We start from the raw sequence: 16,856 nt of genomic DNA on the forward strand, positions 1-16,856 counted from the left end.
TCACGGTAATAAAGCGGAATAATAATGTAGCACCGAGATACGGTAATTAACAAGAATAAAAGAGTAACAATGACACCAAGATTTTTACGTGGAAAACCCTTCTGAATAAGGGAAAAAAACCACAACCCCGAGAGGAGCAACTGATATCACTATAGTAAGGAATTTTACACTTTGTAGGTCGGAGATAAATACTCCAAAGACCACTACAACACTCAAAAGAAATAACCCTCTTTTGATATTCTCACCTCACTACAATATCGCTCACTCTCTATTTTCCTCACAGACTATTTTCTTATACCTTGTCTGTGAAACCTCACTCTTTCTTTCTCTCTTTGTTGGTGTGAAGAAATGAGAGTTGAAGCTCTCCTTTTATAGCCAAAGCTTCACCCTCTAAAGCCTACAATATTTGACAATTTACACACACTTTTCACAATTCAACAAAGTTGGCTACCAAACCAAAGAAATTCAACAAGGTTGGCTACCAAACCAAACTAATTCAACAAGGTTGGCTACCAACCAAACCAAGTCAACAAGGTTGGCTACCAAACCAAAGAAAACTCTTATTAGGCACATGCCTAATAATTCTTCAATGAGATGGACATCTATCGCAGCCCATTTGCCACATGTATCACTAACCAAATATTAAATAAATATAACCCCAAAATTCTGTCCCAGAATTATTATCTTTAGCCACCGTACCAAACGACGCCTTACTATTTGACATGGTATAGGTAGTTGGAAACCGCGAAATGTTTTCCACAATTTCCATATATTTTCCTTTTGTCGCCGTAGTTTTCGCGTCATTGACATTGACTCAGTTCCTCCCTCGTACAACAATCTCCATCTTTTTCTTGTCTCTCTGTTTTTCTCTTTTTGTCATCTGGCACCCACTACGTATCTACAATCAAAAGTAATTAATATTATCAATTCTTCTTTCTTCAGCAATTTTTTATATACAATATATATTATCCAAAAACAAGAAAGTAAAAACTGGGAAATCTAATCCTTGGTTTCTTCTCAAATAAACAGAAAATGTCCTTTATTTCAGGGAGAGAGAGTGTCAGGGGAAGCAGTTGATTATTTGTTATTCTTATTTTATTAGTATCGTTTGCATTTTGAAGGAACATGAAGCCCTCAGGTTTTGTAAGTTTTTTTCCTTTTATATGTTCTCTTTGGCTTCTATATGTATGTAACATATTTTTCTACGTATATATTACTGCATGTTTTGCATTCATTATTGGTTAAGTTCATGCAATGATGTTTGTTTAATCAGGATTTAAATTTAACGGATTCAACAAAGTTCCTACCGCTGAATAGTTGTACATTTCAAATAAATGATCAGAATTTAATGTTTGTCAAAAATTTAGCATTTTTCACGTATATATCTACATTTTATGTTCTTTGGCTTCTATATGTGTAGGTATTGTGTCAATTGTTGTATATGATGTTCTGATTTTCTATAAGTAGGATTTTATTATAAAGAGGGGATTATTTTTAGGATTTTGGAGAGATTTAGAGTCATACAAAAAAATATGATTTTTTTTTCTTTTATTTTTACAAGGGAAAAAGATTTGATCTTATAGCAATACAAGACATTTATATGGGCAATTAGTTGTGGAGAGTCTAGTTCTTGTGTTTTTTCAATTAAACTATCATTTGGCGGAGTCTTTTTCCTTAGATTGATTTTAGTACCATTAATAGTGTCTTCTGAAGAAGTGAAGCACTGTAGCATCAGTAAAGTTGTCTCTGTATGACCTATAGGTCACGGGTTCTGCTGCTCTTTGTGTCAGGGTAGGCCGGTAAGTTTCATGCACTGGAATGCCCTTTTTATAGTGTTTTTTTTAAGGAATTCACTATAGACACCTTGGAATTGCCACACATTCCCGAATCCCGATCAATCAACCACACCTCAATCCTAAAATCAGTTGGTATTGGCTGCCACCCTGAATCAACACTTTGAATTTTAGTCCTATAAACTCTTGTTCTTTGTTATAGGTAACATAGTAGCTTGTTGTTTGCAAAGTACAGTTCAATATACTGATGAGATTCTCTTTTGGGTATTTTCAGGTGTCACTACTCAAAGATTCAAAAATCAAGAGGTCATGTTTCTGTGCCCTTTTTCCTACAGTTTCCGTATTGTGTCTGATTCTCTTGTTAGGGAGCGACTTTGTAGCAGATCATAAAGAGGTGCATTCTTCTTTTCCTAGCTACTAAGAGATTTAAATCACAAACAGTTTTCTGTCTTATTCTCTTGACCTTTCCTGTAGTTTATGTCGAAATATGCGGCCATCTCATCTAAAAGCTTAATCTGATAAAGGCGATACTCTTTTTATTTATTGCACAGGCTTTGCTCTAGCTGACACACTTAATATTGTGATCATACTGGCAGTGCTGCACTCTTAACCGATTATAGGCTTTTTTATTTTCATAGTGTCTCTGACTTATTCGCAAAAGAGGAACTTGGTACTATTCATATTTTGGTAAATTTGTTGCGCAAGTGATGCACTATGGGAACGGATAACCATAAGAACTCTATTGTGCAGAAAAGTTTGCAATGGAAGCTGGAGAAAGTGCGAAGCTCTTGTGAGGTTTGTTCTTTTTAGCATTGAAACGTTATCAACTATCTTCCTAGGCATTTAGTACTGTTTGTAGTTCCATTAAAATGAATTGACTCTATTCAGGGGTTTCTAAGTACCCTGATGGCATTCTTATTCTTCGCATAAATAATTTTTGTCATTCGTTTTAGAATCAATGCAGGCCTAATGGAAGTGAGCCATTACCAGAAGGTATTATTGCTAGGACTTCTAACTTGGAAAGACGGCCCTTATGGGGTTACCCAGAGGTTAAATTTCATATCCATCTTTGCCATGTTCCTGTTACGTTCTACATGCAGAGTTGAATTTTTCTGTTGAAAATGAATTCTTATAGCTTTTACAATGTAAGATACTCCATTCGCTCTGATTTATATGATACTCTTTCCATGTTGGTATGTCCAACAAAATTTGACATCATTCTACGAGTAATATTGGTTTGGATAACTTTATCAAGTTTTTAGAATTCAAATCTCTTTAACTAGTCAAGTGTAAGGCAAAATGTTCTGTTTTCTCTTCAAATTTCTACTGTAGGTCTTGCTTGATGAACATGTTACAACAACAACAATAAACTCAGTATAATCCTACAAGTGGGGTCGGGAGAGGGTAGTGTGAGTACGCAGACTTTACCCCTACCTTGAAAGTAGAGAAGCTGCTTCCGATAGACCTCGGCTCAAGGAAAGATGAAAAGAAAACAGTAGCAACAAGCAGTAACAACAACAAGATAATAAGAAAACAAAGCAAAAGAAACAAGATGTAGTAATAGAAATCTAACAATAATAGAATACAAGACTAGCACTAATACTACTGGTATAGGAACTACATGGACATGTTGATTATCATTATTACTTCTGCGTCTGCTGCTGATCTTGTTTATGAACTGATGAGGAGATCGATATCTAAGTAGTGCAAGAATATAAAATGACATTTTCATGGTATAGATTTTCAGCAGTGTAAACAGTCGCTTACATTTTTTACTTTTAATTGTGATTTAGCAGAAAAAAGAGCCTTCAAAGTACTTGTTTGCTGCAGCTGTTGGGATAAAGCAAAAGGAAACAGTAAACGAGATGGTACAAAAAGTGAGTTTTTAAATATGGTCTATAGTTTATGATATACAGTTACCACGAATTAGCTCATTGAATTGGTTGGCAGTTTCTGTCAAGTGATTTTGTGGTGATGCTTTTTCATTACGATGGTATTGTCGATGGATGGAGGAGTTTTAAATGGAGTAACAGTGTAATACACATCTCAGCTTTGAATCAAACAAAATGGTATCGTCTTCAGACCCTTAGCTTCTGCATTATTTTGTTTTTAAATTTTCTATTTGTAGTTCTCAATTATACCACACTAAACCTCTTTACCTTCTTCAAGATATATATACAGATAATATTTTCATATTTTGATTTGCATCTCAAAATGAGGGACACAAGCACAGAGGCGTATTTTCTTATGCAGTTGTGTTAGTGTAGAACATCTTCTGCTTGCACAAAACTCTCTTGACATTTTCGGTTGTTATGAAAATGGCAGGTGGTTTGCAAAAAGATTCTTGCACCCAGATATAGTAGATGAGTACAGTTACATCTTCCTCTGGGATGAAGACCTTGGAGTAGAAAATTTCAACCCGAAACGGTATGTGAAAGTTGGTATATACTCTACTTAGAATACCGAAGACGGAGTACTGTTAGATTGCATATATGCATTTAGTTTTATGCATGTTCTGAAACAAAAATGGGAGATTTGGAGCAACGGTAAAGTTGTCTCCGTGTGACCTATAGGTCACAGGTTCAAGCCGTGGAAGCACCCATAAATACTTACATTAGGGTAGGATGTCTACATCACACCGCTTGGGTGCGGCCCTTCCCCTGATCCTGCGTGAATGCGGGATGCTTTGTACACCATACTGACCTTTTTTATGTTCAGAAACATCTAAAAGAGATAGAAACCATTCCAATGAAATATACTGGATTTACTAAACCTGAATTGTATTATCCATGTAGATATATATCTATTGTGAGAGATGAAGGTCTCGAGATTTCACAACCAGCACTAGATATTGGAAAATCAGAGGTGCATCATCAGATTACTGCGCGTGGGAGGAGATCAAGAGTGCACAGGTTTTTATTGACAATTCTGTGTCTTAGTATGTTCTTTCATATCTCTAGATTGTAGTAGTATATAGTAGTAAATGAATAGTACTACAAGGCTTAAGTTTTCTACTTATTAATGCTAGTACATGTATGAATTTATGGTCTAGTATGGCGTGCTCATCTGACAGAGGAGTTTCATTATACAATGTCGTGTAATCTCTTGCAGCTCTTTGATTAACAATGGCTTAGATCTTCTTGTGATGTCTGAATTAATTGGTTTAACACATTGCGTTGCAGAAGGACTTATAAGGCTGGCGATACTGGAATTCAGTGTGACTATACCAGTGCAGCTCCTCCTTGTACAGGGTAACTTAATTTTGTTTTATGCGACTCACGCGTTAAAGTCTTTTTCTGTTCATGGGAAATATTTAGGGAACATAAGTTGGAATTTTATAGCAATAACCTCCTTTTCTGCATCCCTAACGAGTTTCTGATATTGCAGGTGGATAGAAGTAATGGCTCCTGTGTTTTCGAAAGCTGCTTGGCGCTGCGTGTGGTATATGATCCAGGTTTTTCCTTTTAGAAATGCTGCATTGCCGCTATTAATGATATGTACATGCTGTAGTTGCATTACTTAACTGCAGTATTGAATATTTTACAGTTAAAAATTGGTTTTTGGCAAAGAGGTGTATAGTTTTCTCTGCTGTATCTGATAAAGCTAAGATCATACCACTGTTTAGTTCAGTTCATCAGGCATAACTGCACTTAATCTACGAAAAAATTAATTAATCTTTACTTCTTATTCCTTCTATGTTATTTCACAGAATGACTTGATCCATGCTTGGGGTTTGGACATGCAGCTTGGTTACTGTGCACGGGTATTTTTGGATTTGGCGAAATTATTTTTTCTTTTGTTTAAGGCAATAGTTAGCTTATGTTACAGTCATGATCAGTTGCTGATGTTCATTGGGCATTTTTGTGATAGGGAGACCGAACTAAAAATATTGGTGTTGTCGATGCTGAATACATTGTTCATTATGGCCTTCCAACACTAGGAGAGCCTGAAAAGAAGGTATTTACAACTTGGTTTTGGGTTAACAATTGATTCATTGGTTCATTGACTTCGTCTTGAAAAGAAAACAACCACATAAATGTAATAACCAGCCCACTAGTGATATCGTCCGCTTTGGGCCTAGGCCCGCAGCTTTAAAACGCGCCAATACTCCTTAGTGACTCAGCGTCTTCGCTGAGGTTTACTCCACTACCATTCAAGGTTGCATGCGGAGTGGCTCTGATACGATATGTAACAATCCAACCTAGTAATGATATTGTCCTCTTTGGGCCTAGGCCCGCACGGCTTTAAAACGCGTCACTAGGATCTAAGACTTGTTTACTTATACACCCAGCATCGATCTCTCATGTGTTTTGTCGATGTGGGATTCGGCTGGTTGTCACAACAAAATAGTTGAAATGAACTTTGAGAACGGCAACAGGCAGGCTAAAATGTATAGGCAATAATAATGAAGTTGTCGCATTTGGTTGATGTTCATACCTGATCAACAGTTGAACTTACTACATTCACTCCATCAAGCCGACTGTTTTGAGTTCATTTTACCAGTAGAGAAACATATAAGACAATGCTTGTTTCTTTAGCATGATATTTCCTTGTTCGGTTTTCTGTTTTGCTGTGAAATGGTTAAATCCTAGTTTTGGAGTTCCACACCAGCTTTCCCTCATTATCGGAAGGCGTTTGAGTTCCTTCTGGAGACAGTTTAAGTCGTCATTTTAGTCATTCAAGATAGAAGCAAGAAACATCTAACACTATTTTCAGATGCTATACTGTTAGCAGCAACACTCTTTTCAGAATATGAAGTTTTAATAGTACTTCTTTTCTTACTTGTGAAATAATTAATTTCTCCTGAGATTTATTCATTCGTGTTAATGTCAATCATGCAGAAGAATTTGACAGTGGGTGGAGAAAACATCACAAGCCTTGGAAAACAAGTAATCTTTTACGTAACTTTATCCAGTGATGATGTGGATATTATAGCTAACCGATTGTGTCCACCAGATTAGATGTGTTTACTTATGTATTTTGGCGCGTCTTTTTTTTAACATCAAAGCTAAATATTATTTTCATTAATGCAGGCACCATCTCAAGCCAGCACTCTTAATTTCAGAGTAGAAGTAAGTTTCTGGTGCACTTTTACTATGAACGTTACAATAATCGCGAGCTGACTTTGAATTCGACTTTTAGGTGGTCATAGTGACATGATCACAATAAGGAAAATTTTTGCTTCTTGACTGATAAAGATTGCATATTCATATGGTATCCGGTAAAAACTAAATAAGGAGTATCAAGATTGAGAAAAAGTCTGAAATGAAATACAGCAACAACAACTACGCCTCAATCTAAGCTAGTTGGGGTCGGTTATACAGAGTCTGAATTGAAATAAGGAGTGTAATACTAATGCAGCATGCAATGCGAAGACATTTTGACTCCAATTATGTATGTGAACTTCAGGTGAGAAGACAATCCTACAATGAGTATAAGATATTCAAACGACGATGGAAACAGGCAGTCGAGGAGGACAAGTGTTGGACGGATCCTTATCCGGAGTCAGTGAAGTAAACCATTGCTCTTTACATTGGACTTTCAGTGCATCAGCTAATTGAAAAAACTGAGATGAGATGAGGCCAGGAAGCTGCAGATTCAAGAAATGGAGATAGGCAAAGTTTCAAGTTAAACTGCCCCACTAGAGCATGATCGACGCCAAAATTATCGCCTTAACAGAAGGAAGAGGACATCAAATTTGTGGAGAATCGAAGAATTTGAATTCAGAAAACCAGAATGTACAGTTTTATCAAGTTTTTTAGTGTAAAGTTGCAATTTGATAGATAAATGGGCTATACTTGGAAGTAATAATCTGTGTATGTATAGTTAAGTAATGTGAGCTTCAAAAATGTACTCTTACAACAGATGCCAGACATAGTAGGAATTGGAGTTTTATATTCTTTAGAAATATATTCAGTATAGTGAGATTGTTTGTATATATTCACATTCTTTTTCGTATCCTTTACGCTTTTTTACTTTTAGCCGAGTCAGAAACTATTTACATTCAGTAGCCGAAAAAGTATATAAAATTTGTATAATTTTTTTATATAACATACAGAGTGTGTATATATATATATACAAAAAAAATATACGATTTTAGACTAGCGGCTATACAATGTCATTTTTCCTTCTTTTTTAACGATGTTTAGCAATTTAATACTTTCTTTAATTTTGGACACATGCTATTTAAATTCAATAGCTTTTAGATGTTAGAATTATTGAAATTTAAAAGGAAAGTGTACCAAAATTTCAAACAGAGAAGCACATGTATCTTTGACTTCTTTTCTCTCTAGTCCAAAACACACATATGGTCCTCCGTTTTTATCTTTTTTGCCATTTGCTTGCTCTAATTTGGAAACATATTTTCTTTTTAACCCTCAACTCATAGTCTAGTATTTTAGCAGTGTACATTTTTGTGTAACCCATTGATCTTTTTATCCTTTTGGTAAGATTCGATTTATATCATTTATTGCCCTATCTTCCAATGTAATGGCCTCAAAATCTTTAGAAATTCTTACTCCCTCATTGGAATTTCTAAGCAAGAGGTCCATAATCTCTTGCTTAATTTTTTATTTTTTATTTTTGGGTTGAGACTAAAAAGACGACAAAAATTGAACCGCGCCTATTGTTTACACCAACTCATGGAACGCAAAACGTGTCTTTGAGTTTTAACCGTTAAAGAACATCCCGGTGCACTAAGCTCCCACAACACGCGACCACAAGGGTCTATTGTGTCTTATTCTGTATTTCCACAAGAAGCTTTTTTCACGGCTCGAACTCGTGACCTCCTGGTTACATGGCAGCAACTTTGAGTTTTAACTGCTAAGATTAAATTATTGAATTTGATGTAAAAACTCGGCGCAAACTTTTTTTTTTGGATGATAAGGTAAAAGATTTTATTAAAAAAGTACCAAGAAGGTACTAAGAGAATACATTAGCAGGTAAGTTGACTGATTGAGCAAAGAGTATTTAAAGATAAATTATAAGCAACAAGCAGCCACTTCTTCAAAACAATTCAATTATACAAAGGGAGGCTGCAAATCTTCTCATCTTGTCCCAAGGTAGGACATGTCACATGGGTAGCTCAACTAAGTTATCCTAAACTCAAGGTCAGTTAGATTCCCTACACACTATATTTCTAGTGTCAAATAGTCTCAAAACAGCAGATTCAGATTTGGTTGGTTGTCCCCCACCTATTCACATTCCCATTCACTCACAAGTTGCATAGTTAGTGTTATTTGGATCCATGTTAGCCAAACAAACTAAAAAAGAGACCATAAAAGTGTCACTTGTGGCCTACTGGTCAATTAAGCGGTATGAGATATGGACGAGATCAAGGTTCAATCCTCGGCAGAGAAAAAAAAATGTTAAAGTGACTTCTTTCTCATTTGCCTATACCTTGATAGGCAAACAATTACTGCACCTCAATCCGAAACAAGTTGAATTGACTATATGAATTTTTATTGATCATGTTATTCATTTAAGCTCATCACAATTTAATATTATATAAGATTAATATTGAGGAAGGGAAACCTTAGAACAACGGTAAAATTGTCTTCATGTAACCTATAAGTCATAGGTTCGAGCCGTGAAAGCAACCACTAATGCTTACATTACGGTAGATTGTCTACATCACACCCCTTAGGGTGGGGCCCTTTCCCGGACCTTGCGTGAACGCAAGATGCCTTGTGCACCGGACTACCTTTTTTATATTGAAGATACTTAAAGTTCTCTATATTTTCAAATGGCATATAAACCTCTAATAGGGCTAAAAGATTACTAGAAAAACATAGGACTTAAAGTAAATGTACTAACATTATTAAAACTTAATTCCAACTAATTGTTATAGTCTATATAAATCACATAAAGCAGAAAAAAATGGTGAGCCTATAATTTAACATATGAAATGGAAATGAAAACTTCAGAACATAGTATCTACTACTCTACAATTAAAATCCAGTGCATTATTATGGTAGCTGAGGTTAACTACCCTACTCAACTTCCACCCACCATAAGTGTTAAGTTTGTCAACATTGACAACAACCCTATTCATACTCTTCATAAAAGCCCATCTAATTTCTTTATTGCTTAAGGGCAAGTGATAGCTCTATCCCAATCTTTCCCTTATACATATAGGGACTTGTGGGGGCTGCATATACTTCCAATAATGAACCAATATCACATGAAGACCCTTACAACATCAATAATAAACAACAAACTCTACTATTATCACCTTAGGTCCTACACTCTTAGAAAATGGGGAAATTCAATCTTATGTTCAGTGTTTACACTATCATTTTCCCATTATTATAAAAATATCCATACATCTGACCGGAAATCTTAGCGTGACTGGTAAAGTTGTTGCCATGTGACCAAAAGGCCACGGGTTAGAATTGTGAAAATAGCCTCCTGCAGAAATATAGAGTAAGGTTGTTTATAATAGACCCTTGTGGTTCGGGCCTTCGCCAAACCCCGCGCATAGCGGGAGCTTAGTACACCGGACTACCCTTTTATAAAAATATCCATACATTTAAATCCAATTGCTAAATAACCCCAGTGGTACAGTAAAAGATTAATTAATGACCAAAACATTCAGACAATAGATATAACTTAATGACAGTAATGAATATCTCAGTAAACATCCTCACTAAGCTAACAATATTTTATAATGACAGAGACTATCAACATCAATAAAATATACTAACAATATGGAGTAATAAACAAATCCACTAAACTTCATTAAGAGAGAGAAAAACTCAATCAATGTATATAACTATATATGTATTATACTTCACTCTGAATCTAGTACTTAATCCAAGTTTTTTGCTACTTAAGAAAAAGAATCACAATTTTTCATTACTGAAAAAAGAGTAAAATCTAACACTAATTCAAGGGCACAAATCCCAATATCAAGTAGCAAAAGATTACCTGGAAATAGCTGTCCTTCAAACAATTATAAACAAATCAAATCTAAGAACAGATATTCCTCTCCCCTTTCAGACTCACATAAACACAAATCAAAGACCCAAAAAAAAGATCTAACTTAACTTAATTTTCTTTCCTTTTATAGAAAGAGAGATACTTTCTTGATTTCTTGTGGATTTAGTAATGGCATCCAAAGCAATTACAAGTTTTAGGAGTGAAAGAACAGTAACCAAAAGGCCTGTTTGGTATGTTACAATTGATAGCATAGCAACAAGGAGTAGGCAAGCAAACTGCTTTGGCCCCACCACAACAAGTGCAAAGTGCACAAATCTGAAAACTCCCAAGCTTTCTCCTTGTGTTATTTAGCATTATCATCATCTTTTCTGCTTTCCCTGGCTCAATTAGTGGCACCATTTCTTCTGACCCTTTTGCCTACAATAGCAAAATATAGCTCAAAACTCCATAAAAATTCAATCTTTATACCAAAAAAATGACCCATTTGCCTACATAAGCAATTACAGCTGAAAACTCCATACAAATTCAATCTTTGTACCCAAAAAAAACTTGACCCTCTTGCCTAGAATAGCAAAATATAGCTCAAAACTCCATAAAAATTCAATCTTTATACCAAAAAAATTGAGTCTTTTGCCTACACAAGCAAACAAGCTCAAAATTCCAAAAGAATTCAATCTTTATGCCAAATATTATTTGACCCTTTTGCCTACAAAAGAAAATATAATTCAATATTCCATAAAATTCAATCTTTATACCAAAAGATTGACCCTTCTGTCGACAAATGTAAAATATAGCTCAATACTCCATAAATTTTTAATATCTATACAATAAAAATTGACCCTTTTGCCTACAAAAGCAATTACAGCTCAAAACTCCATCAAATTCAAAATTCATACCAACAAAAAGTTTGACCATTTTGCCTACAGAAGATAATATAGCTAAATACTCCATCAAAATTCAATCTTGATACCAAAATAATTGACCCCTTTTTTCTACAAAAGCCAATACAGCTCAAAACTCCATAAAAATTCAATCTTTATAACAAGAACTTTGATGGGATCTATCAAGAAACAAGAAATTATATCAAGAGAGGGAAAAACTCACTTGGGAAACTGGGGCACCAAGAAAACTTATAAATAACACAAGAAATAGAAAGGGGAAGAGAACCCCGCTAACAGTAGCAGACATATTTTTCCTTTTTTGTGCTATATTCTCACAATTTTGAGTAAAATGTAGAAAAGATTGTAACTTTGAGGTTGGTTCTTGATCTTTCAGCAGAGAGTTTTTTGGATTTAGACTTTTGAGTATGGTTCTTGAACTGTCAAGAAAAGAGTTAAAATTAGGAGAAGGGTGTTTTGAAAATGGAAAAGAAAAAAGAATGGGAGATTTTGGAGGAAGAGAGGAAAGTGAAATGAGTGGTGTAGTTGGGTCACAGTTAGTATAGTATATAGTACTCTCAGTAAGAGCATAAGTGCAAAGTGGAGTCACAAAGTCACAGGTATACTATAGGTTAGTGTGAATGTAATTATGTGAGTCATTATTGGCCTCTCAGCTATTTTCAGAAATAAGCTTCCTATGACAGAAAAAAAAAATTAACCCAATTGCTTATACTAAAAACAGTCAACACAAGTATAATATATACTCCCTCCATTTATTTTTACTTGACATGTATATTAAAAATTAATTTTCATTTTTACTTGTTATTTTACGCATATCAAGAGAATTCCTATTATACCCATGGTATTTATTAGTCATTTCAAGTCATTTTCTCAAATCCAATAAAATATGCATCAATTAATATGAGTATCATGGTAAATTATGCACTTCATTTATTATTTCTTAAAGGTCGTAAAAAGTCAAAACGTGTCAAGTAAAAGTGAACGGAGAGAGTACATAATTTATGTATTATGCTCGTTTGATATGAGGAACAAGGAATAATTAATCCTAGGATTAAATTCAAGAAGAGTTTATCTCATGTTTGGTTGGGAAAAAATTGTGGTATAATTAATCCCGAAATTAATTATCCCGGGATTGTAATTTTTGTATCCTCATGGAAAGATGGAATAACTAATCTTAGGATAATTGATCTTGAAATAACATCTTTCAACCAAACGAGCCCTATGTGTATAATTATGTATAACAAATATATAATTTATGTATATGACTAAAAATAATATTGAATATGACCAACTATTTGTGTAAACATCCCGACTCAAAGGACTTTTTCTAAAAACTAAAACAAATTAATAGGTAAATTTGACAAAAACCTAGTAGAATTTTACTCTCTAGAGACATTACTACTTACTTGTATGGCTGCATTCATATCCATGCACATTTTCTGTCTCATTATATGTGTAGACAATTACAATTTTGTCAAATTTAAATCCATAAGAAATTTGGATTTTATCACAAATTAAATATATATTGCTCCAATTAAGTAACATGGACTGGTATAATTGGATTTGTTATTTAAATTCAATTAAATTGATTTAATTGAAGGTCCAATATATTATTGGGCTAGTCCGTCAATTGGTCTTCTATCAAATGGGTCGGCCCATAAGCCTCAAGCCCAATGATCCATTAGGGTTTTCTTGAAGATTACTCCACCTCACGCCTATATAAAGGGGTCAAAGGAGAAGGCTAAGGGACAAGCAAGTAAGCAGAATGAAAGGCTAAAGAAGCTCTGAAGAATAGCATCAAGGTCTCCATCCATATCTGCAATCGTCGTCTGTTGTCAAATTCCAAAGGCAAACTCAAGTCATAGGCGGACGGCTACAAATCTTCTGTTCGTGATAACTCAACACCAAATCCTGGTTCGTGACGACCTTCAAATTGTTCGTGACGTACTACAAATCTGAAATCCGTCAAGTTCAAGATCAAGTTTTCAAGCTCTTGAACCATCATCCGTGAAGAGAAGAATCAGAGGACTACTTCTCTTTAGATTTAGAGATATTTTAGAGATTGTAACCCCATCACTTGAAATTGAATATAATATTTGTTGCTATATTTCTTGTCTTGATTATTATTTTTCAGGAGCGAATTTTAGTTGTTACAAATTTTGGCACGCCCAATGGGACCATCTCTACCTCTCATCTCTTTTCTTCGAAGTTCAAGAACACCAAGATGGACATAATGAAGGTCAATCCCAAATTCAACGTTACTGAGGATGCTGACTCCAAAATCGGATTGGAAGTTGTCATGGAGATTGTTGGCCAAATCAAAAGAAGCAAAGCTGAAATACAAGGATAACAAGTGCTGAAAGTGTCGTCCATAACTCATGTTTTTGGTTCATATTCTCCAAAAGAAGTGAGATCCTCTTCATACATGCTAGAAGAAGGGAACAACATCGCTGAGGTGGTCGAACGAACTTTGGCGCGATTTAGCCTTTCAAAAGAATATCATTATTGGTCCCATAATCCTTTCATACAGAAAGATGATGATGTGTTGAGCTAGCAAATTTGCTCTAATCTCCCCTCTTGTCGCTCCATGCAATAATGTTGGAACTTATGGTGATCACCTTGTCAAGTAATTTGTTCGATCTCTTAAAGATATTGCTTTCGATTAGTACAGCGATCTTGAACCTGTTTCAATCGATAGTTGGGAGCAACTGGAGCAAGAATTTCTTATTCACTTCTACAACACAAGGTGCATTGTAAGCATGATTGAACTTACAAATGCTCGCCAGGGTAATGAAGAGCCCGTTGTTGACTTTATCAATCGCTGGAGGAGCTTAAGCCTCAACTGCAAAGACCGTCTTCGAGAAACTTCTGGCATCAAAATGTGCATCCAAGGTATGCATTGGGGCCTTCGCTACATCTTACAAGGAATAAAGCCTAAAACTTTTGAAGATTTGGCCACACGTGCTCATGATATGGAATTGAGTATGACCACAAGTGGAGACCAAAGGTTTCCTGGCTTTGAGCCTCGTGATGAAATAGAAGCAGATGATGTTGAGAATGGGGGCAAATATTCATGCGAAGATGAAACTGAAAAGTCCATGCATGTTGCTACGCTCCTTGACGTATGAGCCTAAACTGCAAGTCTCAACGCTCTTTGACTCATGAGCCTAAACTTCAAGTCACCACACTCCTTGATGCATGAGTCTAAAGTGCAAGTTGCAAAATACTCCTCGATGCATGAGCCTAAACTGCATGTTGCAATGCTCTTTGATACACGAGCCTAAACTGTATGTCACAAAGTTCCTCAAATTCGAGCCGAATCTTTAAGTTATAAAGCTCCACAAATTCAAGCAAAAGTCTTCAAGTTGCAAAGCTCTTCAAATTCGAGTGTCACACCTCCTTTTTTCATCTACACCCCGTAAATGGTATAAAGAAGTTTTTCCAATTAAAGGACAATCGAAACGGGATTTATTTAAAAGATTCAGAGTCGCCACTTGGGATATTTAGAGTGTCCCAAGTCACCGGTTGAATCCCGAATCGAGGAAAATATGACTCTATAATACAGTCCGCGAATCAAAAATTCGGGTAAGGAATTCTGTTAACTCGGGAAAAGGTGTTAGGCATTCCCGAGTTCCGTGGTTCTAGCACGGTCGCTTAACTGTTATATTCGGCTTAATTATCTGATTTTAAAGTATTTTGAACCTATGTGCAATTTTAACCTTTTAACCGCTTTTAGTCGTTTTTAGGAGTATTGCAACGCTGCTAGAACACCTCTTAAACCACGTCACATAAATGCACCCGCAGTCTTTGACATATTCTAACATTGTTGAGATTTGGATTTGGGTCACATGAAATTCACACCCGAGTTCAAGGAAATTAATTTAAACAGTGCCTAAAACAACCACGCACTTTCAAGTTTGCGAGGGCCATGAGAATTCGCTAAATGGCACGCCTCGATTTCCAAAGAATTAAGATTCATCCAGTGGTGGCCATAGGTTATATATAATCCAAATGTGTGAATGACATGCCTCAAAACTATTCAACTAAAAGAACTAGGGAGATACGTAATAAAAAAACTAATTTGAAAATAACTATCATAACCGCACCACGAAAACGATGCCCTTGATTTAATTATGTGCCTAAAGCTTGATCACCATATTCATAAGTTGTTTGTTCTCTTCCTATGCTTGAGACCAATTGTATGTGTTTAAACTTGCAAAACGGTTTACGTGCAAAATTAGGAAAATATGAATACCATTTGTTTTATGAAATAACCATCATTCCACCCAATGCAAACTCGACTTTGTATATCCTCTTTTAAAATGCCGAAGTCAGTACTCATAAAATCTGTTCGTACTAAGTACACATTTGGCATTTGCCTATTTATTAACATCACAATTTTTATCATATATAATGCACCGAAATGTTTACACAATTATGCAATCATCACTTCAATCTAGACAAACTCATCGCATGAACCAAAACCGCCTTCCATATAACTTCTACACGTTCATTTCTAGTCCAAATCCGAACCATTCTGTTAATTCGCTTGTGATGATTGGGTTTAGACGAACAAAATCAAGCCAATTATTGTCCAAACTTGTGAAAACTATTTACAATTAACAAATCTATACTTGTAATAATGTCAACATCACTTTGTCATAAGAAACGGGTTAATTGCACTCCTAAACTAAGATAGGCAATTTATTATCAAGAAAGGAAACTAGTTTACAAATTGATTTGACAGGAAAATTCACATTACATGTACCACGAACACACAACTGAACCTCTCAGAATACTCCAATACTTTGAACATAATGGGCTATATCAATTCTCCTCTAACTCATGGTTATCCCAATAGCTGTTATCATACAAGATTACATACGAACAAGAGCATTTATCTTACACAGAATTAAAACAAAGCTCCGATGTTTGACGAAGTATATTATTTTAGTTCCTTGATAGTTCCATACTACCATACATTTGTCTAACATAGTTTAAACACAAAACTTAGCTAATGGTCAATATTCTACCAAGTTCCCCATCTCAGCAGTTCAAAACCAGCTATAACCAATGAACTTCAGAAGCAAGTAAAATTACCATTGAGCTATACTAACTTCAACAGAGGCAAGTTGACTAATAGCTCCCGTTGAGCATATGACATGTCAATTAACTAAAAAAAAACTGAAACTAAACTAATCGATTTGAATGTGCAGAAAACATA

The 16,856-nt window shown here is 35.2% G+C and overlaps 1 protein-coding gene and 1 long non-coding RNA gene across 2 annotated transcripts; one reads left to right on the top strand and one right to left on the bottom strand.

Annotated features, from left to right (window-relative positions):
* Positions 1-786: 786 nt before the first annotated feature.
* On the top strand, positions 787-7,731 carry LOC107787036 (uncharacterized). Its single transcript, XM_016608555.2, has 16 exons — positions 787-910; positions 1,030-1,143; positions 2,068-2,187; positions 2,544-2,588; positions 2,747-2,842; positions 3,590-3,670; positions 3,744-3,862; positions 4,119-4,220; positions 4,589-4,705; positions 4,976-5,044; positions 5,181-5,247; positions 5,503-5,556; positions 5,664-5,750; positions 6,635-6,682; positions 6,827-6,865; positions 7,203-7,731. Exons 2-16 carry the CDS (start codon positions 1,126-1,128, stop codon positions 7,308-7,310), a joined length of 1,170 nt encoding a protein of 389 aa, XP_016464041.1. The 5' UTR covers positions 787-910; positions 1,030-1,125; the 3' UTR covers positions 7,311-7,731.
* A 2,828-nt stretch (positions 7,732-10,559) lies between these two features.
* Positions 10,560-12,202, bottom strand: LOC107787035 (uncharacterized). The gene is made up of 2 exons (XR_012696404.1): positions 11,838-12,202; positions 10,560-11,150 (listed from the first exon to the last, which is right to left on the bottom strand). It is a non-coding gene; the product is annotated as an uncharacterized LOC107787035 (long non-coding RNA).
* Positions 12,203-16,856: the final 4,654 nt, after the last annotated feature.

Source organism: Nicotiana tabacum, chromosome 11 (assembly GCF_000715075.1).
Source record: "Nicotiana tabacum cultivar K326 chromosome 11, ASM71507v2, whole genome shotgun sequence".
Taxonomy (NCBI): Eukaryota; Viridiplantae; Streptophyta; class Magnoliopsida; order Solanales; family Solanaceae; genus Nicotiana; species Nicotiana tabacum.

Coding starts and splice junctions, on each gene's coding strand:
- LOC107787036 (XM_016608555.2), top strand. Junction 4,221..4,588: donor GAAAATTTCAACCCGAAACG/GTATGTGAAAGT, acceptor TTATCCATGTAG/ATATATATCTATTGTGAGAG. Junction 4,706..4,975: donor AGGAGATCAAGAGTGCACAG/GTTTTTATTGAC, acceptor ATTGCGTTGCAG/AAGGACTTATAAGGCTGGCG.